At 36.6% G+C, this 26,828-nt stretch overlaps 2 protein-coding genes across 3 annotated transcripts in view; both read right to left on the reverse strand.

The window, feature by feature from the left end:
- Positions 1-7,001: 7,001 nt before the first annotated feature.
- LOC131438187 (uncharacterized) lies at positions 7,002-12,544 on the reverse strand. 2 transcript variants are annotated; one of them, XM_058608023.1, is made up of 2 exons: positions 12,104-12,544; positions 7,002-12,033 (listed from the first exon to the last, which is right to left on the reverse strand). In XM_058608023.1, exon 2 carries the CDS (start codon positions 11,930-11,932, stop codon positions 7,157-7,159), a length of 4,776 nt encoding a protein of 1,591 aa, XP_058464006.1. In that variant the 5' UTR covers positions 11,933-12,033; positions 12,104-12,544; the 3' UTR covers positions 7,002-7,156. The 2 variants fall into 2 exon arrangements, with proteins under 2 accessions (XP_058464006.1, XP_058464007.1); XM_058608024.1 differs by having other exon boundaries at positions 7,002-12,047.
- A 3,424-nt stretch (positions 12,545-15,968) lies between these two features.
- LOC131438195 (organic cation transporter protein) overlaps positions 15,969-26,828 on the reverse strand; it is a 40,795-nt gene continuing 29,935 nt past the window's right edge. The window contains exon 3 of the mRNA XM_058608047.1: positions 15,969-17,847. Coding sequence (XP_058464030.1) covers positions 16,223-17,847 — 1,625 coding nt within the window. The 3' untranslated portion in view covers positions 15,969-16,222. The remainder of the gene's footprint in view (positions 17,848-26,828) is intronic.

The raw sequence follows: 26,828 nt of genomic DNA on the forward strand, positions 1-26,828 counted from the left end.
AATCTTCATGTTTTTCAGCTTGTAGCAATGAAGAGATTATTCTGGATTGGGATGCTTCGTTGGTGTGTTCTGACGTTGATGTGACGTTTTTGGGTAGCTTCCAGCAACTCAGTCAGTTCAAGGCAGGTGCATGCTCCGAAGCATCGTTCACACAGGCCATACTACCAGCAACGTAAAGAAGAGTGCGGTAGAGCTGTAGACGAGAAAGAGATAGGGAGAGCACTAAATTTGAGCATTGATAGTTTTCAGGAAGTTATAGATGAAAGTCATATAAGGAAGATTTCCAGTTGCCAAGACGTCGCGGACTGGTACGAAGGGTGGTATACCTCGGGCCCTAAGGGAACCTATGAGTTGGGACCTGGCATCACAATACTCGACACATGTCCAAACAACATGTTCGATGTCATGATAACCCTCACCGCAAACGCAGACACCACTCTCAGCGAGCCCCACACGACGGAGATGCGCGCTGAACATATAATGATTAGACATGAGCCTTGACATTACACGAATAAAGTCTCGGCTCACGTCTAACCCCCGGAACCAAGCTTTCGTCGATACCTGTGGGATTATTGAGTGTAACCATCGTCCCAGAGTTCCACTATTCCATGTATTCTGCCAGCTAGCTAGAGTTTTCTGACGACAGCAACTGAAAAATTCATTGAAGCAGATTGGGCCTTTCATAGATATCACCTTCTAGTGCGCCCACCTTGGCTAACGAGTCCGCCCTCTCATTGCCCCGTATGGAACAATGTGAAGGGACCCAAACCAAGGTAATCTGGTATGATTTTGCAGATAAAGCACTCAATTGTTCCCGTATTTTTCCCAGGAAATACGGTGAGTGCTTTCCAAGCTTCACTGAACGGAGAGCCTCAATGGAACTGAGACTGTCCGATACAATGAAGTAGTGATCTGTGGGCAGAGTGTCAATGATCTCAAGGGTATACTGAATTGCAGCTAGTTCTGCGACGTAAACTGAAGCTGGATCACTGAGTTTATAGGAAGCGGTGAAATTTACATTGAATATACCGAAGCCAGTGGACCCGTCTAGATATGATCCGTCAGTGTAAAACATTTTATTACAGTCGACTTCTTTAAATTTATTATTAAAAATTTTTGGGATCTCTTGAGGGCGTACAGGATCCGGGATTCCACGAATTTCTTCTTTCATGGATGTGTCGAAAAACACAGTAGAATTAGAAGTATCCACAAAATGAACACGATTGGGAACAAACGAAGAAGGATTTATATTCTGAGCCATGTAGTCAAAATACAAGGACATAAAACGGGTTTGTGAATTAAGCTCGACGAGCTTTTCAAAGTTTTCTATCACCATCGGATTCAAAATGTCGCATCGGATTAGCAGTCGATATGAGAGATCCCAGAACCTGTTTTTCAACGGTAAGACGCCCTAGTTCTTTAGTTGAATGTCGTGGAACTTTTTTTTTTGCTCACTCAATCTTTTTCGAAAACGGTACAAAACAGTTTAATAAAGAAAACTACGAAACCTCAGTTTTTGTTGGGATCTCGGTTAGTCATTCAACAAGCAAACTAACTATGAAAAGAACGAACGAACGGCTCTCGAGAACTAGTTCTTTTAATAGAACTCTGCATTACCGTGCGGTTCTTTGAAACGAACTGTTTTGCCCATGTCTAGTCCACAGCCTTAAATGGCGAGAGAAAGGTATTCTCACACCACTAGGTGGATTAAGAAGGTGATCAACAGAAATTGATATAAATGAAGAGGTGCTCTACTGCTGCCATGATTCCGACTATTCTAACTATCTAAAATCAAAAAGCCCTCTATACAGTACCTGGGCTGAAAAATGGAGTGAAGAAACGAATAAATGAAAACTCGTAAAAAAATTCTTAGGCTGGCGGTTCAGATATGCTCTCTTAAAATACCGATAATTCAAATTCAAATTCAATTCAAATAGATTTTGCGAGATAGATATTCTACAGATTGATTTTTACGCCAAATGCAGATTTTTGAAAAAAAGAGTTGTGGTAAATAATTTGTGATACAACGCTGTTTTGCGTACTACCAAAGACATTATATTACCATGATATCAACCTGTCACATTTCTCGAACAAATCATTGGCAGCATCATTTTCTGCGAGCATGGCGCCCTCAGGCGAGTCCGCATCATATCTCGTAGGCGAGAGAAATGTCCAATTCGTGTGTGTCAAGAAAGCAGTACTGCGCACCCATACAATTGACATGATATGTTGAATGTGATGCCGTGCGATAGCGTTGCTGAACCGAAGCTTGATTTCGCTCCTAGCTGACAGGGTCTAGTACTACAGTAATCTATCGGTCTACTGTACAAAAACACCTTACTGTTAACTGCTACCAGCGTCATTGACGAGCGATGGTGAACTCATGAAGCGACATTTTCCGCTTCTGAACATCAATCATCAATCATTCAATAACAAGTAATTTCATTATTAAAAAGAATTTACAAGCATCATTATATTTTGAATGCACATGTGTCAATAATAAACCAATTGTAATAATGATGAACATATTTTAATTATTGAGGTTCCGCGATTCCGTAATGAACAAACATCCGTGTGTCATGCCGAATATCTTAGACTTTATTTACAATTTTGAAGCTTCGATGTGACGAATCCGACTTCAGGTTCCGGAAAAATGAAGTGATATGCACAAAAAAGCGGGTAATGTCACAGACATAACTGGATGACGGGAATGCGAATAAAACTGAAATACTATATTATTGAAATAAATCAACCATTCAACATATCTACAAAAGTTGAGCAGTTTTTTTTTTCATAAATACGTTTATTTCACAAGGCAATGTACATAAGTTTTTCTTCGCCATAGCATCCACAATACATAGTACTTTAAACCTAATACATTTCGAATATCATATTAGTATGTCGTTTTAGTTAATCTAAACAATGTTTTTATCAAGCGATTTGCTGTTATAAATTACAGAAACTGGAAGTGCGATGCGGTGGCCTGGTACTGCTCTCAAAAAAGTATAATTTCAATGTGTTGTTTGATACGTATAGTTAAAAATTTTGTTGAAATAGTTATTTTGAGTGACAGTGCAGGTGTGGCAAGTGTGTGTTTAGTAGTGAGAGTGCTATTTATTGAATAATATTGATCCGCGAAAATAAAGATGCTCAAGCGACGGATACTGTGAGTTTGCCGCCCTAAAATTCAACGATGTTAACCTGTTAACCGATCGAAGCGCCGTCTGCATGTCATTGTCGGTCTTGTCGGATTTCTATGGAATGTGTGAAAGTTTAAAGTCGATCATGTCATTCAGACTGAATGTCTAGGGTTGGTCTGCAGCGGACCCATTCGCGAGTGTTTTTATTTTATTCTTTCAGTGGTCGTGTTTCATCTAGCGTTGCTGACAGCAGAGCGAGCAGGAGAAAAGGGATACTGGTGAGATCGTTCCTTGAAGATATTTCATATTTTTCTTACTTATTATATTTCTCCTGAGTATCGAAAATCAGGTTTTGTTGAGATGCTCGTAGATATACAGTGGTACCCGCGGTCTCTAGAAACAACGAGTCTCGGACTAACATTCCTTCCTTTCCCTCAGTAGCACAGCCTTTGGTTGTAGCCAGCGTCGTTATTGATCATTCAATAAAAAGTTAGGAGTGAGTGGGTATGTGCAGTGAAAATGATTTGCTTCTCCCAAGCCTAATTTTCTTGGTTCATTGTACATTTTCACTGATTCGTTCAATGACGAAGTGCAACTACGGGCGATCTACTTCAGCTCAGCTCAGCGATTTGCTATTATAAATTACATTAAAAACAAACATTTATTTTGTACATGATCGTATAACTGTTTCAGATTTGTTTGTATCAGTTCATCACTTTTATTCAATGTAAGATAGCTGTCTATTGGTTGAACTCATGAAGGGGAAGGAGTCTAACATAAAATAAACATTAAATTGGAACTCCAATGGACTTCATGAAACGATAAAGAAGTTTCATGTAAGGTAGGTCACGACAAGCAAGATTGTCGCGAACTGAGACATTACGATACTTCACGCATGTACAAACGACATGATCAATATCGCGATAACTTTCGCCACAAGCACAACGATTAGTCTCGGAAAGTCCAATTTGAAGGAGATGTGCATCTAACGTGTAGTGATTGGACATGAGTCTGAACATCACACGAATGAAGTCCCTACTCACAGTCAGCCCTCTGGACCATGCCTTTGTCGATATTTCAGGAATAATTGAGTGCATCCACCGACCCAGATCATCTTTATCCCAAGAAACTTGCCAGCTGGTAAGTGTTCTTTGGCGAGACGCGCTATAGAATTCATTGAAAGCAATCGGTCTCTCATAAATTTCATCCTTAATAGAACCACATCTGGTTAAAGTATCGGCTCTTTCATTGACTGGAATGGAGCAATGAGCCAAGACCCAGACTACAGTGATTTTATAAATACTATTCAATATGTCGTTGAGGTACTGTTTTATTTTGCTCAAGAAAAACGATTAATTTTTGCCAGCAGCGTTTGAACGAATGGCTTCAATTGCGATCAGACTATTTGTGAAGAGGAAATAATGGTTTGGAGATAATGGTACGATTACACTCAAGCTATAATGAACTGCTGCTAACTCTGCTATTAAAACAGATGCAGGTTCTTGAAGCCTAAATGAGATCGAACCATTATTGTTGAACATACCAAAACCAGTAGTCTCTTAAATTCGTGATCCGTCCGTGTAAAACATTTTCTCAGAGTTTATGTGCCTAAACTTACTTGAAAATATTTTTGGGATTTCCATCGAGCGTAGGTGATCAGGAATTCCATGCACTACGCGCGCTGTGTCGAAAAATATAGTTGAGTCAGGGACATTTAGGAGGCTGAGCTGTTTCATTTTGTATGTTATACTAGCTGATGCACGAGGTAACTTTTTTGTTTTTTTTTTTTTCAAGAATAATTAAGGAGTAAGACTCTTTGCAAGCGTATGAGTACTGTCAACAATGTGTGCGTAAAAACCAAATCAGGTGATTCTTTTCCTGATTTTAATCGATAAATCTTCCATATGGTTGAAAAATAAACCAATCAGTTCATTCTGCTTAAAATTGCAATTCAAGAAAAGCGAAAGTCTTAGTCTAAAACTCTTCCGTTTTCCTTGAAACTGCTCGAGAAAAAATATTTCAGTTTCAGCTTACTTCCACTATCATATTTGATTAGCAAGAAACACATTACTATATTGATTTCCTCTTGGAAAAATTATTGCGATATAAAGATTTACGTGGGGGCGGCCCGTTTGGCATAACGCTATTTGGCATATCGGTTATTTGGCATAATGGTCTTTTGGCATAATGGTCATTCGGCATAATGCCATTTGTCATAATAATAATTGGGTTTGTAAATTTTCGTTTGCGTTTCGATCGAGTTATGTTGTGCAAGGAAAACTCGAACGAAATATGTAAATTTTATATTCGGTCCAAATATTTCGATAATATTAGGTGAAATAGCATTATTACATATTTTTTATATTTAAAATTCTGTAGTAAATAGCACACTATCATTTTATACAAGCAACTCACTTAGTGCTAGCACAATATTCTGTTCGTCATAGATGATTCAGGTCGAGACGGCCGAAGGCCGCGAGTGCGCCGGCGACACGCCGTCGGAAGCACCGGCCACTGCGGGGGGGGGCAGCGCCCCCGCAGAAAGCACCTCTGTCTAGTTGCGGGTGTTAGCCCGGATTACCCAAAGCTAGGAGCTATCCCTTAGTTAAGTCCGAAACAGCGGCAGCGAGGTCGGACAGAAGGTCATTAAAAACGACGAGGCGTAGCCGCATTAGACCTTTCAAAATTGCAATAAATTAGAACAATTTCTATTAAGTAGCATCTTCATCTGTTATGTCAAGTGACTGTTATGCCAAATAACCATTATGCCAAATAACCATTATGCCAAATGTCGTAATGCCAAACGGCTTTATGCCAAACGTGGTAGCCCCGATTTACGTACCGTCTATAAGTAAACCCGCAAAAAAGGAACCTTTAATTTAACACGTGAAAGGCGATGGATATGGAATGTTGTCGTAAAACTATTTATTTTTCTGGAAAACTGCTTTTGTAACAGAAAATATTTAGTTTTGTTTATTTTGTGTAGCGCAGTCTAATACAAATGCATTGAAGCAGTGTTGCTAACTTTTTTATTAGGGAATTAAAATCTACATTCAAAAATGTAAGCAATTTTCCATCAAACGTTGGTGAAAAATTGATCAGAACTTATATTTCATCCAAAAAGTCTGGCTTAACATTCATTTGGGAATAAATTATTGTTGAAAAAGATTATTTGAAACTCAATCGTGCAAGCCACTTTAATAAACTGGTTGCACTTCATATGTGATACATAGATCTATGACATACGTACCAAATAAAATATACGTAATAAACAAATTACCAACACAAGTTAGTTTTTGCAGGGCAAAATTTGCAACAGTCTTTAATGTCTTAAAGTATTACACAATTTGGTCCTTCTGAATGCCAGAAATTTATCTCGTACAGTATTTTAACAGTTTCTTTCACTGAAATATTCAAATTTGACATGCAATAATCGACATCAAAGTTCTGTATGTTGCTATTTAAAACCATAATTGTATACCCAAAGAATTATGCGAAATTTTCCTTCAGTATACTGTATACGGCCCATTTTTCAACCAGTTGTAGTTTGTAGTAGAACTTTCTGCTGATTTGCTATATAAAATGCATAGCACTCAACTCGTCACTCTCCATCACGAACACCTTCATAGAAGGTTCTTTTCAGAACCACCATTATTTTATCATAAAGAACTACTATACTATATACTGGTATACTGGTTATTTAGCTATATTTAATTGTACGTCATATTATTTAATGTAGCTTATCTGTACTTTAGTTTTGGTGTATCGTTTCAAATTCTAATAATGAAAAAGCTTGCTCAATTCACATCATCGATAAACTAATTGATATTCGGAAGTATAAAGAAAGACATTACACACCTGTACTTTTTTGTTTTTATTATTTATATATAATATACTTTTCTTCTGCGACATAACGGGCATGAAAAATTCATAAAATAATAAATATATCAAATCAACATTTACTTAATACCCTTGCTTTTCACATTTCTTGCCAATAAAATTTCGTTGAAGTCCAATTAGTTGACTAATACATATCTCCTGCAATCATTTTGAGGCACAAAGAAGCTATTAAGATAATCCATCGTAGTTTTGTGGTCTTTCGATGCATCAGAAATAGCATTCCACATAGCTTTACTTTCTTTGAAAGCAATTTCAGTTCTAGCTTTGTTTAAATTGGTGTATGTATTTTCATCCTTTTGCTGCCAAACACGTTCTGTTTGTAAATCGTGATCGGATACAATCAATTCGTAACTGCCTTTATTATCTTTCCGAGCGGTTCGCCCTTTGATCTGAGTTTCTTCTTTAATGTCCAACGAAAAAAAGGTTTGAATCACGTGAATACCGCCATTCTTTTCCACAGCCACACTGGATTTATAATCGATTCCGCGACCCATACAGCGGGTTGCCAGCGTAACCGTTTTGACGATGCCTGCTTCGTTGACGTACAGCAACTGTCGGTCCGAATCCGTGTTTTCCGTTAGCACGATCAGTCGATCGAAGCGACCAGAATATTTTCCTTTGAATTCGTTTAGCTCGGTGTCGGTTTTGAAGAAAATCAGTACCGCTCGACTAGCGCCTACCATTTCTTGCGTTCGGCTGAATATAGCATCCAACCAGGCATTCTTTGTCGAGAAGTGACGGAAATCGTGTTCGATTAAGTAAGAACTACCAAAGAATGTTGGCAGCACGGTCATATCGACGATATTGTAAAGATTTCGCATGGCATCCTTTTCGATTTTATTCAATGCCGTTATTGTCCCAGATACTCCTAGAATTAGCGGGTAGTTCTTTGGTAACATCGCGTATGACAGCGAACCACACTCAATATTGATGTAACCGTAGTTGAGCTCGCCTGCTATCTGCGAACAAAAATTAGTCCGCTTGAGTCTGAAGTAGTGAAATACGTTCAAATAGCTTATTCTTTTGTAGTTTGTGAACTCTCCTTGAAATTTGTAAGTGATGGTGTCTCGTTCACTAAGTCTAAAATTGCAACACTGCTCGGCAGGACATCGATGCACTTCGATGGCACACTCTAGCATTAGTTTTAGATGTTCATCGAACAGAGTACGATTGGTATAACATTTGGTGACCAGTTTAGAATCAGTAGACACCAAAAGCTGATATTTGCTAGGTGATTGCAAAAATTCTGCAAATACTTCCGAATTTATGAACGACAGGATGTAACGTTCGATGCGTTGAGTTAGTGTTTTGACATCGTAGCATTGTTCACAAACGGCCTTCCAAATTTCTATCTGAATTCGACCCATGCCAGTGATAAACGGGTTAGCTATTGGATCGTAATTATTTCCATAGAACTCTCGAGTGAAAAATACATCGACTTCATCCATTAGCAGAACAGACTTTTCCAAATTCGCGTTATCCGATCTAAATACACTTTTTTTCTCTTCTAGTAATAAGTCACTTACTAGATCTCTAAGACCTTTCTTTTCGCCGTTCACTTCAACATTCAATAAGGCATTTGCCATATCCTCGTATGTACCGTAGACTATATTTTTCTGGATTCCAAAATAGCTAAAAAATTGTTGAAAACTCATCTGATCTCTCGTAACTAATCCTCGGTTGTAGCAGACAGTGCGGATATTATGCCCCATCAGAGCCAACAGAGCAGCAATCATTCCAAGAATCAAGGATTTACCCTGGCCAGTTAACACTTGAGCTAGCTTATTCGTAACGTTTTCTGAACTGTTATCAATACTCAGTAGTTTCAGGATACACAGTATTTGAATACAATGCGGACTAAGATATTTTCCCGTACCCAAGACGTCCTTGGAAACTAAGATAGACCAAACAGCAGCTAGTCCTGCTAGAATCTTGGGAATCTTTTCCATTTTGTATTTACAGCACCAATCATTGAAATATCTTTTTTCGATATCCGCCTTCACCTTCTTCACAATTGCTAAAATTCTTTGTTCAGTGTCCTCTCCCTCGAACATGAGAATATATTCTCCAAAACTTTTCTGGTATCTTTCATACAAATTCCGCAGCAATTGTGTCTCCTGGTTTTCGTTAAGGTTACTATACAATTTTAGGGCCTTTTCGATGTCCATTTCGTTCTGCCTTCGAATGTACCAGAACGATTCCCTAATGAGATTCGCACGAGTGATAAAGTTCGCTAACGAATCGCACCGGTTCATCAGGCTGTCGAACGGTTTTACACTTTCGTTATAAAATTGTTCGAACGATACGTAATCCGGCTGTTCACCTAGATAGATCAGAGATATTCTGATAGCGGACATCAATTCGGTTGCCGATGATATCTGTTCGGATGGTTCTAGATGCTTGCCAGCTGACCAGCATTTCCGCTGGAGTTGTATTTCGATTAGGGACACGAGTGTGTCAACAATATCGATTACGTAGTGTGTTGGTCCGGTTTCAACTTCCATTATCGGCGGAGCACACTTTGCAAATTTTTTTGGATCAATTACTCGATACGTTTTTGAATCCGTATTGGCCCAACGATTGTCGACAACTTGAATTAAATCCAAACCTTCAATAGCGGATATGAATTTATTGTCTGTAATTGATCCTTTGATGAACCATTCGAAAGATACTTCATCCAAATCAATCAAGAAATCATAGTACGCCCTCAGAAATCCCATAACTTCATCGATGGTGACCTTTTTGTGCATAGCTTGTAGCATTAGATTTGTCAGTTTATCTCTGAGTTGATGCATACTCGGTAAATCAATTTTAGTCGGTAACTTCGCGAGGATCTTATTTCCATTTCTCCAATAGCTCTTGAAAATATCCATCAAATCACGAAAATAACGAATGGAGGAACTGTGTTCCACAGTCAGCGAATTCACGATTTCCAATTGCCTACGCAATAGCTGTCTGTTCAACGACGAATCACAATTCTCTTCTACATATGGCTTGCTTTGAACGATGAAACGAGTCGTGTTATGCGTTATGACTCGAACCGTTTCCAGCTGATCGTGACCCACGTTGCTAATGTAGTAGATATAATTTTTAACAGTGTCTTCGAATATAGAAAAATCTACTCTAGTTTCTTGTGGAGCACTATCCAATACCTGTGAAACAACATCATCCAGCATGCAACACCAGACATAGATCTCTTCTGCGATACCTAACGTATTGGTCGCATCGTCAGTATGTGACATTATTTTCAGCACCTTCATTGTATATTGGAACGATTTCTTCTGAACACATGAGCTCGGATCGTAGAAATGCAACAGCTTCATAATGAATCGATATTCATACTCCAAACACTTTGTGTTGCAATCCTCCACCGTCCATGGTATCTTCTCGATAGGATGCCAACCGGTAGAATTACTTACGAGCAACTGTTGTTTCGTGCAAGTAGATTCGTTTACAATTTCATTAATAGTCTCATCTAAACTTTTGCATAGGGAAAAGTAAATATAATTTGTGTTTGTTCCGGTGTCGACCTGTTCTTTTGATTTTATGCGCCGAATCCATCGATCGGCTAGATCCTCTATTGGCTGCTGGAAAATTTCTTTATCCAGAAAATGTGAGATATTTGCGTAAAGATTTACATCGTTGACATCAATTAAAACAATTTGTTGCGGAGAAAGATTTTGCAGTTTTTCCCGTAGAAAATGAGGCGCCTTTTGTAATAACAAATCTCGATGTTTATCGATGCTGTTTTTCGTCATTATTCTCCATTCATCGGTTAGTTTATCGGATGAAACATTCATTCCAAAGCAGACCAATTTTTTATCTCTGTTATTTATTTTCTGTTCCAAACTTCGTGTCTCTTCGGCAATTTTTTTCAGTTTTTTCGACATACGATGGTTGTTGACAATTGCTTGACCCAACTTCTCATAAGTAAATGTTTCATCAAGTTTAATTTTTTCCATGAGTAACAATAGCTCACAATAATCGAATTCGTTACTACTTGCATCAGCCATGATATTTTCAACAGTACTGTAAAAGTTTTCCCGTGTCACCTTCAACTGTGTTCGCAAACCGCACTGAATTACATGCATTATTCGAATTTTATTCATCAAAATGGGCTTTGCTCTTTCAATATCTCTGCAATCGTCGAAATTAAGAGTTCCGGTAATTTTAATGGTGGCGATAAAATTATTCTCTGTTATCATTAGGCTGCCCTCGTTATGTAACACAATCATCATGCCATCATGAGAAAAACGTGCCGAGTAACCCAAAGCATCCGTATCCTTAATTTCTCGATTATCGAACTCAATGTACTCATGTCTATCATCGACCGGTTGCGAGGGAGAAAGTATTCCTAAGTATTGCCAAGCTCTTCTGATTTTACCAGGCTTTTTGTAAGATTTATGTTCAAAGTTTTCAATCGCTTCTTCGCCAGTGTCGAAATGTTCTTCACATTTTGAAGCTTTATTGCTAGCTGAATCTAGCGAGCTAACCTCTCCAGCAACAGGATCATATATTTGTACACATTTCAGATGAGCGTCCTTCTGTGATCTGTACACGTCAACTGTCATGTTTGTGTTTTTCACCAGCACAGCATCCTGTTCATCTTGTTGAAATCCCGATGTATCGCTTCCAACTGAATTGGAACCATATTCGTTACATTCATTGGTATACAATACAATGAAGCTGGAATTGCCACAATCGTCCATGGGTTCTGCTTTTGGTTGAAAATTGGCTGTCTGTAGCTGCTGTGACACATTTACATTACCGGCATTCAAATCATTCCAACCCTGCTGCTGGGTAACATTTGCAATCTCGGACGAACATGAAGAATCATTTTCCAAACAGTCGGAACTTTCTTCATTGCTCTTAGTATCGTAAAATGGTGCCATTCAGTTTTTTGTTTGCTTGAGGTTTAACACTTGATCACCAATAATGATAAACAGCTGCGTGATATTTCTTCCAAATGCATACAGAAGAGCCGTGAAGGGAGCTGAAAATGAATCACTGATAAAATTTGCAATAAAACAAAGAAAAGTGCTTAAAGAATCCAAATTACTCACACATTAGCCCATCTGACTAATTATCAATAGAAGAAAAACTATTCTGTAAGCTTTTGTATCATATTACAAGTTTCAAGATGTTATGGTTTGTTGTCTGCTGTCACATTGAAATTAATATAAACACAACACAATACACGTTTTCGTAATACAACTCTAAAATGAGTTAAACTGATCGAATCCTTAGAAACTTGAGCTAATCGTAGTTATTGTCGGTCAAAATTACAACTTAATGGGCAGTTTTGTGTATCCACTAAGTTAGCATAAGCTCAAATCACACAAATTATAATCACTATAGAAAGTTCGAAAAATTTCACTGGTGTTCAAAATTACCTCTTAACCGATCACTGTCAACAAGAGTGAGTGAGTTTTTCAACTCTAAAGTAAGAAATATATAAACAAACTTCTGAAGAATTATTTTATTATTAATTTTTGTGTGTGTTCGTGAGTGCTCATAACTTAATAGTAGTTATGTCAACAAAGCAGCTACAGGTATACTGTATTCTTGGGCACGATGTAATACTGTACAGGTGACCACATTTTTCTGTGTTTGAGTGGAATCATAGGATGATTTGTATTTAAAACTATCGTTTAATATGACAAACCTTCCCGTCACATTAGGGACAGTATAACCATACCCTAAAACTGATTCAGGATATACACTTTGAGCTCGTTGACAGCTGCTGAATATTCTGTTTTCAATGTAAAAATGGAAACACCACGAAGAAACTCAACAACAAAACCCTGAACAATATGTGCTGTTTATTTTTACCTGATGGAGTACCAGTTTTGTTTGTCTCTCACACCATTATCAATTGTGTCTAGATAGACAAAGTATGAACACATCGTGATTCTTGGGTATGTTGATTTGATCTGTATTCATAGATGTACCTGAACTTTTGGTTACCGAATGATCTTATTGGATATTTTTATTTTCGAATTGAATCTGGACTTCTCTATACTTATATTTTCAATTCCTAAAGTTAATTTAATATAACCTATATCATCTTTGCGACAAGATTAGTTTTATTGAGAGACTTCTGGTGCGAAGAAGTCATGCCTCGATCGAGGATGGATACATTGAAATCGATCTGTGTTAGAAAATTGGACAAATTGGAAATCAGTTACTCGATACGTTGATGCTACTGTTTGTAATTAACGCAATAATGCAGTACTATTTTACAGTATTTTCAACCCAAAAAATGTGTACTTTGTTTACTTTTATCATATAGAAAGGTTATGCAATCACCGTGAAACCCGACTTTTGATCAGAGGTCCGGAGGGTCGAGTGTTATATGTCATTCGATTTAATAAGCAAAATGCCTGTGTGTATGTGTGTATGTAACATTTTTTGTATTCACTTTTCTCAAATATGGCAAAACCCATATTCACAAACTTAGATTCACTTTAAAGATCTTGAGGTCCCATGCCGAATTCCTGAATATTGTTTGGATCCAACTTTCAGTTCCGGAATTTTGGGGTAAAATGTGCAAAATCAATTGAAATATGTGCAACAACTTTTCTCAGAGATGGATGAACCGATTTTTCACAAACTTAGACGAAAAAGACCTTGCGGTACCATACAAAACTTCTAAATTTTGTTTAGATCTGAAGTGATTCGTGCAAGATTTAATTACTATATTTATATAAAAAATAAATCTCTACTGATGGCTAACATTGTTTAATCACTTGCATAACATGCTTTATGATTGTTTTTTATTAATGTTTTATTATTATAACTATTATTAATCACGGCACTTGCTACTTTTAGTAATTGTAAATTGCAAATACATCATCACTATTGATCCGTTTATGAACCACCCTACCAGTTTTTGTTCATCGGCTAATTTATTAATTATGTATTCTCCTAAGGGTTGAGATATAACGGCTATAAAAATTCATTTTCCAAAAATCTTTTTTCCGTGAATCATATCAGATATATTCAATGCACGAACTTTTTTCTTAACTATCATTTGCTATGTGAAATCAGTGTTTGCAAAAAAATCAATACTAAACTTTTCTGCAGTGAGTTTTCTGATCGATGATTTGTGATGTGGAGCACATCTTTGTTTACTATATTGGGTTGCAAATTAGAAACTCAAGGAAAAATACACGTAGAAATGTGGTAGGGTTTTGAAAACTCACAGCTCAGTCAATGTTATATCAATTATTAATATATTTCTAAGTTTCGATTTGAATGTATCAAGATACGTATTTTCAATTATATATGATTGAAATTTTGATTAATAGCGCGCAGTGTCCTATTTTGTCAGCTAAAAATCTAAAACGCTATGTTGGCATACTGGATTACCCTTACAGAGACGATGGTTTTGAAAGAGTAAGCGATCTAACAGCTGGGAAGCATCGCTCTGATTGGTCAATTGATACAAAAGCTAAGCTGTGGGGAAGCACGCGAATCTATAAATATAAACGAAATTATAGTCAACGTATCTCGTGTAACATGTCAGAAGAAGGTAGCTGCTAGACAAGACACAAAGCGCTATATAGCGATTTGAAGCTGTAACACAGAGAACAGACATCCAAGCTAGTACAAACTTTTTCAAAGAAGCTGCGTAAAGCTTACAAGTAAAAATCCGTTAAAAATCACCGTTGCGCACAACTTTGCACGCAAGAATTTGCCTTGTGTGAAAGCTTTAACGCAAGGGCCCAGAAGATATTATTGGGCTGCTCGAAGCGCCTCTACAGGGGAATTGCTTTTTAAACAACCGTTGAATTTCTTACACAAATTGAAATCTCTACTTGGATGTCTGTTCTCTGTGGCTTTAATTGATTTGCTATGATCTTGCCTTGCGTAAAAAAGCGCAAAAACGCGTAGCTTCGGAAATCCTCGTGAAAAAAAAACCGCGTAACATGTTTGATTGGAAATATCAACCTTTAGAAATTTCGGTTTTTAATAGTTCGAATTACCCCAGCTTTTGCCTTTCTCTATAGAAAGGTATTAGAATTGCTGGAAAAACCGACTTTCGAACGGAGCCTCAGACACTAGGGGGGGGGGGGGGGGTTGGTGTGTGGGTGTGGGTGTGTGTGTGTATGTGTACTTTTCGAAGACATTTTTACCGCTCAATTTTCTCTGAGATGGTTGGACCGATTTTAACAAACTTAGGCTCTTTTGAAAGCTACTATCGGACCATTGATCAAGTTTGAAGATCAAATGGCCGTGTTTTGTGGTTCCGGAGATATGATGATATAAATGACGTACCCGACAAAACGTGTTGATTTTTACCGAAAAAGTTTTTCGGAGATGGCTGAACCGATTTTATTAAGCTTAAGCTTGTTTGAAAGCTACTATTCCGCCATTGATCAAGTTCGAAGATCAAATGACTGCGACTTCTGTTTCCGGATATACGATGGTATAAGTGACGTAACCGACAAAACACGTTGATTTTTACCGCTCTTATATATAAGGGTGCCAATATTTTGGGATCACCTCTAATTTCGTTGAGCGCTATTGTTCAAAACTTTAAGCACCTCGAAAAAAGTCCCCAATTTGAGCTAAATTGGCCCATTCGGCGAAATAACGCTTTCGGCGAAATATCTTTAGGCTAAATGACCCTGATCCCTTAAAATTTAATCAAATTAGTTTCTATGGCCTCCAAGGTTTGCATGAAACTTTATTGGAATCCAACTTCCGGCTCCGGAATCATCATCAAAATGTCAAACTATTATCAAGGTGACGATGTAAAGAACGTGAGAACTGTACTATAGTACTTTTCAAAGCTGACAAAGGTGATCAACAATTCTAGTAGCGCTATTACACCTCTAGGTATCTTAAAACAGGGTTTACTCTTGTACTTGCGCGTTAAACAAATATGGTTGTCTCTTTCTAAAAGTCAATGATTTCACCATGTTTTGAGTATACTAAATTATTTTGATTTATTTTGAATATTTTGTCCTATCGTCCAATCGACTCTACAATTGTTGCTTAATTTAAAACATGTTTTATTCTATTTGCACAATTATCATTAAACTGTATTCACACAACAAATCATACTACGGTATACAACAATGTATACCAATCCAATGCCAACTATCACATCTCTCATCATCGGGCACACATTTAAAAGTTAGTTTTTTCCGAATCGACGGAAAATAGTCCGTAGTTCACCGTTCTATCGTTTGCATGGGAACCATTTGCTGAGCCGCAGGCATATCCTCCGCGTGGGTTTTATTTCGTCCAAGACAGCTCGAAAAAGCCGTGTCGCCACGACCGAAGTTTTCCCCGTCCTGCAAGCTCTGAGGCATAGGTTTTCCGTTGGTTTCCGGTAGAAATAGAACCCAACTACCGGAAATAAGTGAAATCACACCAAATATAACGGCCGGGATTTTCGGATCGAACGAATCGAACAGAATGATCATCGGTGTTGATGCTCCTGCCAAACGGGCACACATCGAACCGAGACCCATGGCGGAGTTTCTTACCACGGTTGGGAACAACTCGGCCGAGTAGTTGTAGATTACGGCAAATGATCCGGCGATGAACAGCTTACCGAACATAACGATTGTAGTTGATGCGGTGCTTCCCCGGGTAAGATAGGCGGCAACAATGCAGCAAATTCCGCCGACAATCATTAAAGAACTGGTTATCGAGCGGCGTCCCAATTTATCCAGTAGAAAACTAATAGCAATGTAGCTTGGCATTTCTACCAGAGCCATCAGAAATAAGATAATGAACGGGTTTCCACCCAATTTTCCGGAACTCAACGATAAACCATAGTATGTGATGGAATTGGCAAACCAACACAGGCATACGTTCAGAGTCATCTTTCGAAGATTCGGTGTCTTGAACAAGTCACTCAATCCAGCACTAACATTCGCAGAGGACTCCGTAGCGTAGTTAGATTTATCTTTTGACAAGTAATATTCTTTATCAATGCTCATGCCACGTCCATTCAACCGGACGGCCTTGGCAATTATGTCAATAGCTTCTCGTTTTCGATTTTGCATCCACAACCAGCGAGGAGATTCATCCATAACCCACCAATGGGCTATCAGTAGCAATCCGTGTAGTCCATAGACTACCTGCAAGAGCATTCTGTCGGAAATCAGGGCACCCCACGCCGCAACCAGTATGATTCCTCCAGCAAATGCTGCCTGGAATGATATGCCGCAAGGAGTTCGCTTGCTAGGTCCGACGAGTTCCATAGTAAGCACGAATCCAGTAATATAACTACCGGCGCTACCGAAAATACCATACAAATATCGAAGCACCAGGAAGGAATAGTACTCCGGAGTGAAAGCAACCGCAACTCCTAGAATCAACTGCAACAAACCAGACCAACAAAACACCTTCTTCCGGCCTATTTTATCGGCAAGGCCACCCAACCAAACGGCTCCTGAGAACACTCCCAACATGTAAATGGTTTGGGCCAGTGCTCCCATCCACCGTCGATCGCAAACTAAATCCCATTCCATGGTCCTCGAGGTGTGATAGTAGGTGGTGTTGTAAACGTACGCACTGCAGGCGACCGTCACATTCGTCAGTGCCCCCGTTTGGTACATCGAGCAAGAATCCAGTTCACCGTCCCTGTTCAGTGGAATGTATTCTCTCAGACTGTCAAAGTCCAACATCGAAGCTTCGGTGCCGTTAGCCGAATCGACTCCATCGATGAAACACCGGTGTTCCGGAATGGCTGCCACCGTCACCAGAGAAAGCATGTGCAAGCCAGCTGTTATGGCCGCCAGCAAGTGCAGCACGAACTGAATCGCCTGGTACCGACCGAAGTCACCTGTCGTGAGCGAAAAGAAAGAGAATCAAAACATAATAGGTTAGTTTTTGCACCAATGCTGAAGACAGAATTAATTAGTATAGCCGTGCAAATCGAGTTGATATTTTGAAGGTTTTTTTTTAGGTGTCAATGTTTGCCAAATAATGCGTTGCGTTCAATTCAATAATCTCAATCGTGTTGAAAATTTGGGGGCTTGTTTCTATTCGAGCAAAATAAGCGTGACCTGCTGTTGTAAAAACTACGGTCGATCGAACTGAAACACTTTAAAATACCTGACTTAATAACTACTCTAGGCAACGTTGATCGATCAATAAATGGAACAATTACAATGCTGTTGAACCGCTAAGCGGCACAGCAGTTCATCATTAACTGCTATGCACTGACGAATCGAAAATGATCCGTAGCACAACATGTCTAATTACTAAACGACTATTAGAAGCAAGTTTTTTACTCAACCTTCCGGCCTATCACATGAATTATGAAATCTGGCACTGATATAACTTAATTTTTTCGTATTTCAAAACATGATGTGTGAAGTCATAATTATAAATTCAATTGAATTCGCTTTATGATCAACTAGAGATCACGTTATCCACATGCTAAAGCCACAAGTGTTTAGGAATTAGAAATTCTTATTTTAATGTTCGAGAATCTTATTTTACAACCAACCATGTCAATCCAGGTGATCTCTGTTGCCAGTAGGTTTCGGTTTAGGCATTATCATATACTCCAAAACTCCAAAACTCCAAAACTCTAAAACTCTAAAACTCTAAAACTCTAAAACTCTAAAACTCTAAAACTCTAAAACTCTAAAACTCTAAAACTCTAAAACTCTAAAACTCTAAAACTCTAAAACTCTAAAACTCTAAAACTCTAAAACTCTAAAACTCTAAAACTCTAAAACTCTAAAACTCTAAAACTCTAAAACTCTAAAACTCTAAAACTCTAAAACTCTAAAACTCTAAAACTCTAAAACTCTAAAACTCTAAAACTCTAAAACTCTAAAACTCTAAAACTCTAAAACTCTAAAACTCTAAAACTCTAAAACTCTAAAACTCTAAAACTCTAAAACTCTAAAACTCTAAAACTCTAAAACTCTAAAACTCTAAAACTCTAAAACTCTAAAACTCTAAAACTCTAAAACTCTAAAACTCTAAAACTCTAAAACTCTAAAACTCTAAAACTCTAAAACTCTAAAACTCTAAAACTCTAAAACTCTAAAACTCTAAAACTCTAAAACTCTAAAACTCTAAAACGCTAAAACTCTAAAACTCTAAAACTCTAAAACTCTAAAACTCTAAAACTCTAAAACTCTAAAACTCTAAAACTCTAAAACTCTAAAACTCTAAAACTCTAAAACTCTAAAACTCTAAAACTCTAAAACTCTAAAACTTTGAAACACAAATAATACCAGATAACACCAGATTTCAATGTTTCATGCATTTCTAAAACATTCGGCATCAAAAAAAATTCGATTTCAGAAATCTCAAAATGTTTCCAAAGACGATATTTTTGAGAAAAAAAGTTCTAGAAATAACACCAGATATCGATGATTCATGAATTTTTAAGACTTCTGGCAAAAAATATTTTACTTAGTTTTGCGTTTTTTATGCGAATTTGCAAAGTGGTGCGATTTTTCTATGCGAATTTTTGAAGCTATACGATTTTTTATGCGGTGCATATCCCCTGCAAAAAGAGACTGTAGAAGAGAGTATGGAGTTATTTTAGTTTGTTCTAATTCGTGATACACATCACATCTTGTGCGAAGTCTTTTACAAACAGTACGATTAAATTAAATTGTGTGTTTATACGAAATAGTATAATATAATTTGAATTAGTATAATAATTATTTGAGCGAGTTTTTATTGTCTTGGAAATGAACGATTAGTTTGTTGGTGTTGATGGTGCTGTTCAAGATCATTCACCAGTCCATGCTCAAGGTCACATTTCGTTTTCCTTGAAGACAAAGAAATAAGAATTTCGATGAAAATATCTCTTGTGCGGAGTGAACGGCGCACAAAACAAATCCCCAAACGGCACAGTTGCTGAAGAACATTACCGAGTTATTTATTGAAATTTGAATCATCCGAAGTTTTCTAAAACATAAATATTTTTTAGCAGTAGGTGTAATGATATTGAAAATTTGTCCAAAATCGATTGAGCTGTAGACTTTCGAAACCTGATCACTGTTTGAATGATTTTATTTTTCGTATGTTGAGCTCGCACCCCTATATAAAAAAATGAAAACCAAGTCCTACGCCAAAAGTTTATTGTAATAATGACTTACAATGCGTAGATTAATGCTTTTCAATGTAAATGACAGTTCCGATTAAACGGTGCCATATTTATACAAGTTCTTATCTATAACTGTTGTCTAACCTTCCTTCGTTCAATCCGGAAATAGTTGCTTTGGAATTGCTTTGACATTTTATGAATATGCAAGAGTAAATATTTTCATCTCGGTACAATATCAATACACTCGTGAATTACACAACAAATTAGCGTTATGTTCGATTCAATCACTATCTCGATCGGTATGCAAACTGAAGTAAATATGTTTTCTTCTTCGGTAGGGCTAATCGATTTGTTTGCGAATCATACCCTCCTCAGTTCGATGGATCAATGGATAACCCAACACACGACCGTACGTCATTTGTTTGAGGGTAGCGGCCGTAACAGAGATCTTATTTTGTTTGTGTTCAACTGTTCTGTTGACTTCAAACTCCGATCTGTCGCAGCCGTCAATATGCTGAAGTTAATTTTAGCTTCGGCATGTTATCGCACCCAACGTTAGAAAAAACTCAATCGTTTTGTGTTTTTCAATCGACGAGAAGTGGTCAAATATTCCAGCTAATAATTAAAATCAATTGATAGTTGGTACAGTTTTCGGGAATGCTTTCCAATTTGCTCCAATAAATCCAATTTCGTTCTGACAGCAGGCATCAGTTTACTGGTGATGTCCGTCACTGAGTTCGATCTTGTGATTATTCTATTTATTATAATTGCACGACACTGTTTCGCACATTAAGTCGAATGCATGACATTTTTAACCCGGCGCGGATGGGGTTTTCTTACTACGTAAGTAGCGTAAGTTTCAAGAAAACCAGTTTGTTCGAGATCAAATGAACGGTCTTCCTCGAATGGTAGCAATTAAATTAAATTAAATTGAATAGTGCCTGACTAAGAAAGAATTGGAAGATACAATGAACATTTTAAAACATTTGATGATAAACGGTCAAGTTCGAAAATTCTAATGAGAAAAAAAACTAATGCACTATTAGTAATTATTAATTCCAGTATTATTTTCAAGCAAATCATTCTCTTGTTTGATCAGAATTAAAAATATTTTCAGCATGGGTAAAAGGATCTTATGGAAAACGTAATTTAATTTTTTAATTACTTGAAAAATAATGTTTCATCATTTTGTGAACTAACTGAAAATTATTTCGGACAATTTTGTTTAATTCTCGACTATTTTTGCCTTGCTCGTACAGGGAGGTTATCCACCATGGAACTCACATAAAGTGGAACCGTATGTCATAAAAATTGAAAAACTTGCACAGATGAGTGGAAGACGAAACGTAAATAAAAGTGACACTCCTGGATGTAAATGAAGCGTCGTATTATCCAATAGATTTGCAATGCCACTTCATTCGGATTTGATATCAGGTTCAGGTAATAGATTGAAGGAAGATGGGAATTTCAAACTGTCATTTAAAGTGACGATGAGAGAAACATAACAAAAATCTATCCAATTTGGCTCGAAACATTCCCAATGTCTAGATATAAATATCAGATTTCAGTACAACCTCTCGACTCTTGAAACCAAGAAAAGTTCCCAATCCTGAACTACTCTACGATTAAAATCATTCTGATTTTTTTTATTTCCCATAATTCATTGCACGTTTTTAGAACCGACTACAGTCTTCTAAACGTTCTACACAAAAATCATATAAATTCTTATGATATTAGATGTTTTTAAAATTTTAATATTTTAAATAGTCTGAACCCACTTGGAGTTTAAAACAAATTGTTACATTCTAATGACATTTTTCCCAGAGATAAAAGTGTTTACAAGAGCCATCAGAAATATTTCTTTAATCATGAGATATTTCTTGAAAATTAAACAAGGTTTCAAAAATAATAGTCAGGATCGAATATTGCATAAGGGATATTCTTTTACAAATCGAACGAATTTCGCGAAAACATATTTTTCTAACATCGCATATCTCATACAATTTTTTCTTGTAGCATCTTATAACTTTAGTTGACACGAGTATACGGATTTTCGTTAAATAATGTTTGTTTTCATGAAATGCAATTTTTTAAAATGCTAATAAAATCTATAAACACCTTGTCTTTTAAATGTATTATCTCCACTGTTACTGATCGGATCGATTACATTTTTTACATAATCTTCCTTGTTACAAGAGTTTACTATATAGCTACCAGGATGACTTTTTTTGTTAATTAACTTATAATAATGATTCGATTGTTTAAAAAATATTTTTGCTTTGACACCCCCAATGAAAAGAAAGTTGTATGCGCTGGTTTTCAACAAAAAAAAACGCGTATTTCTGCAAATTGAAGACAATAAAATCGAAAGATATTTAAAATCTCGAGGACAAGACACGAATTGTGCATAGCGCACTCGGTGCGCGCTTGTTGGAACACTTCTAAGCTTGGTCAACGCCAGTTTAAAAGGTCATAGCTCAGCCGGTTAAGTAAAATAAAAATAATGTAAATGAGCTTGAGCTTGAGCGACCACCCCTGGTTGCTTCTCCGTTACTGATCGGGATTATCTGAAATTGTACAGGGAATTTCTAGATGATTAGACCTGGGACTGGTAAATCATCCTTCAATGTACATCTTCTGGTAATCCCAGAATTCATTGATCAGTACCGGCGCCGGCCAGGCCCGAACGTAGATCGTCTAAGGAATGGAGAGGGATGTTAGTCCAACACTTGTTGTTACTAGAGGCCGTATATACTACTGCGCACTCCACAAGTGTCACGGGAGAAGGATATTTGTTAGTAAAAATTTCAGTATTGGCATTATTTGCGCGCGACTCAGTATGTTCCGGTTTCAAGATGCTCGGATGCACCACTAAACTCACTGACCACCCGAGTTAACGTTTCAACAACATCCTATATTGAAGTCCCGGCAAGTCTTGATTCACAGCTCGTTTTCGAAATTTCACAGCTCTTTATAAATGAAATTACGTGACACAAAATAAACGAGTGAATAGGATTTAGATAAAATAGTTGATTTATTCCATTGATATATTTTAAACAGTTGTTATAAAATCATTTTAAATCACCAAATAAAGGTCAACAGATTTCACGCGCGTCTAGATTCTTTATTATTTCCACTTCATTATTTCAATTATTTATTAAAATTATTAATTGGTTATATTGGTTGATCTGGGCAGCCGGCTACCGAGAAAAATATTGAAATCATGTGTTTTTATTATGTATTCAATATACCGATATATGTTATCTATGTTATTAACTTTGTAATATCAACGGAGTTGGCAAAAGTTGATTTTTATCATTCAATTTATAATCCTGAAAGACAATCAATAACATGGAAGAAGAAAACATTCCAAATAAAACTTTTCTTCGAAGCTAGACGGAAATTGATAGGTTGAATGAAGAGATAATTTAGTAAAATAGAGTAATCAGAAGTGAAACATTGAAAATATCTGATAACTGAAAGGAAAAAGAAACTCCCGCAATTGTCGCCTTTTACGACATGGAAGCAGGAACCCAGTGGATCTATTCTTGGTTCATTTTTTTCCGCCGGATTCCACACGGCATCTAGGCTGGTACTGTCCGGAGAGAGCTAATAGGTACAATCAATCTCCTAGTGGACCCCAGCCCCTAAAATAAAAATAATGTAATTGAAATACTAAACTTCAGATTGAATTATCGTAATGATTGATTATGGTTATAGTAAACCATAACAAAATAACGGAGCACCGGGACAGAAATCTACCCCTCGAAAGGATTTGAGGGTTAAAATAAATAGGAAAAAATGTTTATTAAAATAAACATGACAAATTCACTAAATATAAATATTTTCTTGAATATATTTTAGTGCTATGCAAATTTCGTCTTTGTTTTTTCGATGGTTGTGGTTGAAGACAGTTATAATCGATTTAGCTATAAACTTTTTGAATTCATTTTTTTTTAACCGTGCTAAAAACAAATCTTTATTACATTTTTCAATAACGCAGAAACAATTGTATTGAAAATTGTGTTTAATTTTAATTCCTATCGTGCATCGTTCAAAACCCCTACTATTGGGATATGGCGTAAAAATCAACCACATAAAGGTATCGATATTTTTGTGAATAATTGACGGAATAATTTTGACAAAAAAGTTTGTAAAACTCGGAAAGTATTTATTTTGAATATTTATAAAAAGGGTAAAGATTTTCATCAAAAGTATATGATACGTCTAAAGTAAATCTATCATATTTACTCTGAAATAATCAAGGAAAAAATTTTTGGTGAAAAAACTTACACAGTAAAATATAATGAAATATCCACGACATGTAGATCAATAGTCATATGAAATAGACTTCAATTGATTCAAAAACTGATTTAAAACCATGTTTGATGTAAAATTATATTTGAATGCATTGATTTTTAAATACACAAGACTATATATTTCATAAAACGCTTAGTTTTGTTTTCAAAGTATATTGAATAATGGAGAACTGTAAAGTAACTTTTCATTCAATTACTTGCTCCACATACCCGATCAGATGGTAATAGCAGAATTATAACAATTGGAGTAATTTATTTCAGAAATATTATGTAACAAATTTTGAAATATTTTTGGCTGGTAAACTGTTGTAATAACAAAAATCATAACAAAAAAGACTCTAGCGGGAACAAAATCGTAACGAATTTTTAAACGTTTGTATCATAATTATTATTGAATTTGATATAGCTACAGAAGTCCGAAAGCAGGAACTTATAACAATAATTGTAATAAATTAGAAAGCAAATTTAACACAGAGAAACTATATCACAGCCAACTTTTAGCAACGTTTCAATCCAAAATTGTTGAATGATTTTTTTTCATTAAATGAATAATTTATTAAGTGATCTGGTTTCTTCTTTTAGTTTTTTGAGATTCTGATCATTATATTTCGATATAAAGCAACGGAAGAACTCATATTTCCGATTAATGAACGTTATCATGAGTCTTGCAAATGGAAATAAAACATCATAACTGATTTTGTTATTATATTGTTATCATAAGTTTTAACTTTCAACTGTTTTCATTTGTTAAATATCTCAAAATAACACAAATTGTTATACATATCAACTGTTGATATGATTTTGTCATGTGCATCTGATCAGGTATGTGCAAGAAAATTGATATAAATTATCAATATAAAGACTGTCCCAGAAAGTATGGACGCAACCAAAAACCGCTGCAATTTCGCAATGGTTCAGAATCTGTCAACTTTTATGGCTGCGCCCTGTTGTTTACACTCTTCTCTAACCACTTGTGCAGTGGTTTATTCATTTTCATTAGTTTGTTTCGAAATGCGTGGACTTTCAGCAGAACAACGTCGAAAAATTGTGTACAAATGGTGCACAGAACGCGGACTGTCACTGAGAAAGATAGCAAAAATGGAAGGAATAAGTGAAAAGCCGTGCGAAATGCAATCAGGAAGTTCGGTGAGGATAACACCTTTGAGGATAAACCGAAAACCGAACCGAGGTTTTAGTTCGAGGTGTGGCCAAAAAAGCGGACACTTCGAAGTCAAATGTTCTTCGTGCTAAAGAATCTTCGAACCTTCGGTCATTGCTTAGCGTTTCAAATTGAACTGCCGAGTTTAGCACTAAGCAGTTCAATTTGAACTGCTCTGCACTGATGAGTCAAAGACGAAACGTAGAAATAATGAGGTCTAAGTTGTTTATGAACATTACAAAATGTAGAAACATGTCCAAAAATGAGACATTCGGCTAAGAACGAATTTAATCACTGTTTTTATCGATAAAAGTACCCGTCGTCTAGCATACGTCAATGGTGAAAACAATACTACCCACACTCTCCAACCACTCGTGTTCGTGTTAGCAACATAGATTACGAGGATGACTCTTTTGCTTTTGTTTGCATGGGACATTGTACCTCGACGAATAGCACTAGAAAACATTTTCAATCATCGATATATTCCCAATTTATATCTTATCAGCTCCATACAGACCTTGTTTAAGGTTCTGTGTATGTTCAAGCAAAGCCCTGTTCGGATATCAATCGAATAATGATTGATGGTTGTTGTATGCAAATCTAAAATAAAACCCACAATCACTTGCCTCATTTGCAAACTCGTCAATATATACAGAGTGAACTTAAATTGCTACGCAGTGTAAATTGATTTCGATGACAAGACTAATCATGGCAAGAGTTACACCACCGGCTTAATTAATGTACACACAACGTACTAGAGGGAATGGAAAGAAAATCGGTTATCGTATCTCATGGCTATAAAAAATGTTTTTTGAAGTGATCATTCGGTAAATGGTTAACCAAAGCTATGCGATGTGCTTAAAAAGAAAGAAATGCGATGTGCTAAAAAAGAAAGAAATGCGATGAACTGCTTCTAGCGTTTTAAGGTTAGGGGAAAATTGGTTATTATTAGGATAGAAAAAGTTAAGATAATTATTCACTTTTTTAGTTAGTTTTGATCACTATTTCCAGTACTTCCGGAACCGAAAACCGAGGATTGGTATTACCAAAGTTCAGTTTTTTGGACATCAACCAACCAGATTTGTGTTCCACAAGAGTGAATTAATCAGTTTTATAAAATTTTGCAACTTATTCACTTCCTTAAAAATGGAAACAACATGACGGGCTTGAACGAGATCAGTTGGCTGCATCGATCTAAAATCAATTTCAACTCGTCTTTCTCTATCGTCAACCTCTACACCTACAGAACTGTCACCATAAACAATTAT

This window comes from Malaya genurostris, chromosome 3, assembly GCF_030247185.1.
Source record: "Malaya genurostris strain Urasoe2022 chromosome 3, Malgen_1.1, whole genome shotgun sequence".
NCBI lineage: Eukaryota > Metazoa > Arthropoda > Insecta > Diptera > Culicidae > Malaya > Malaya genurostris.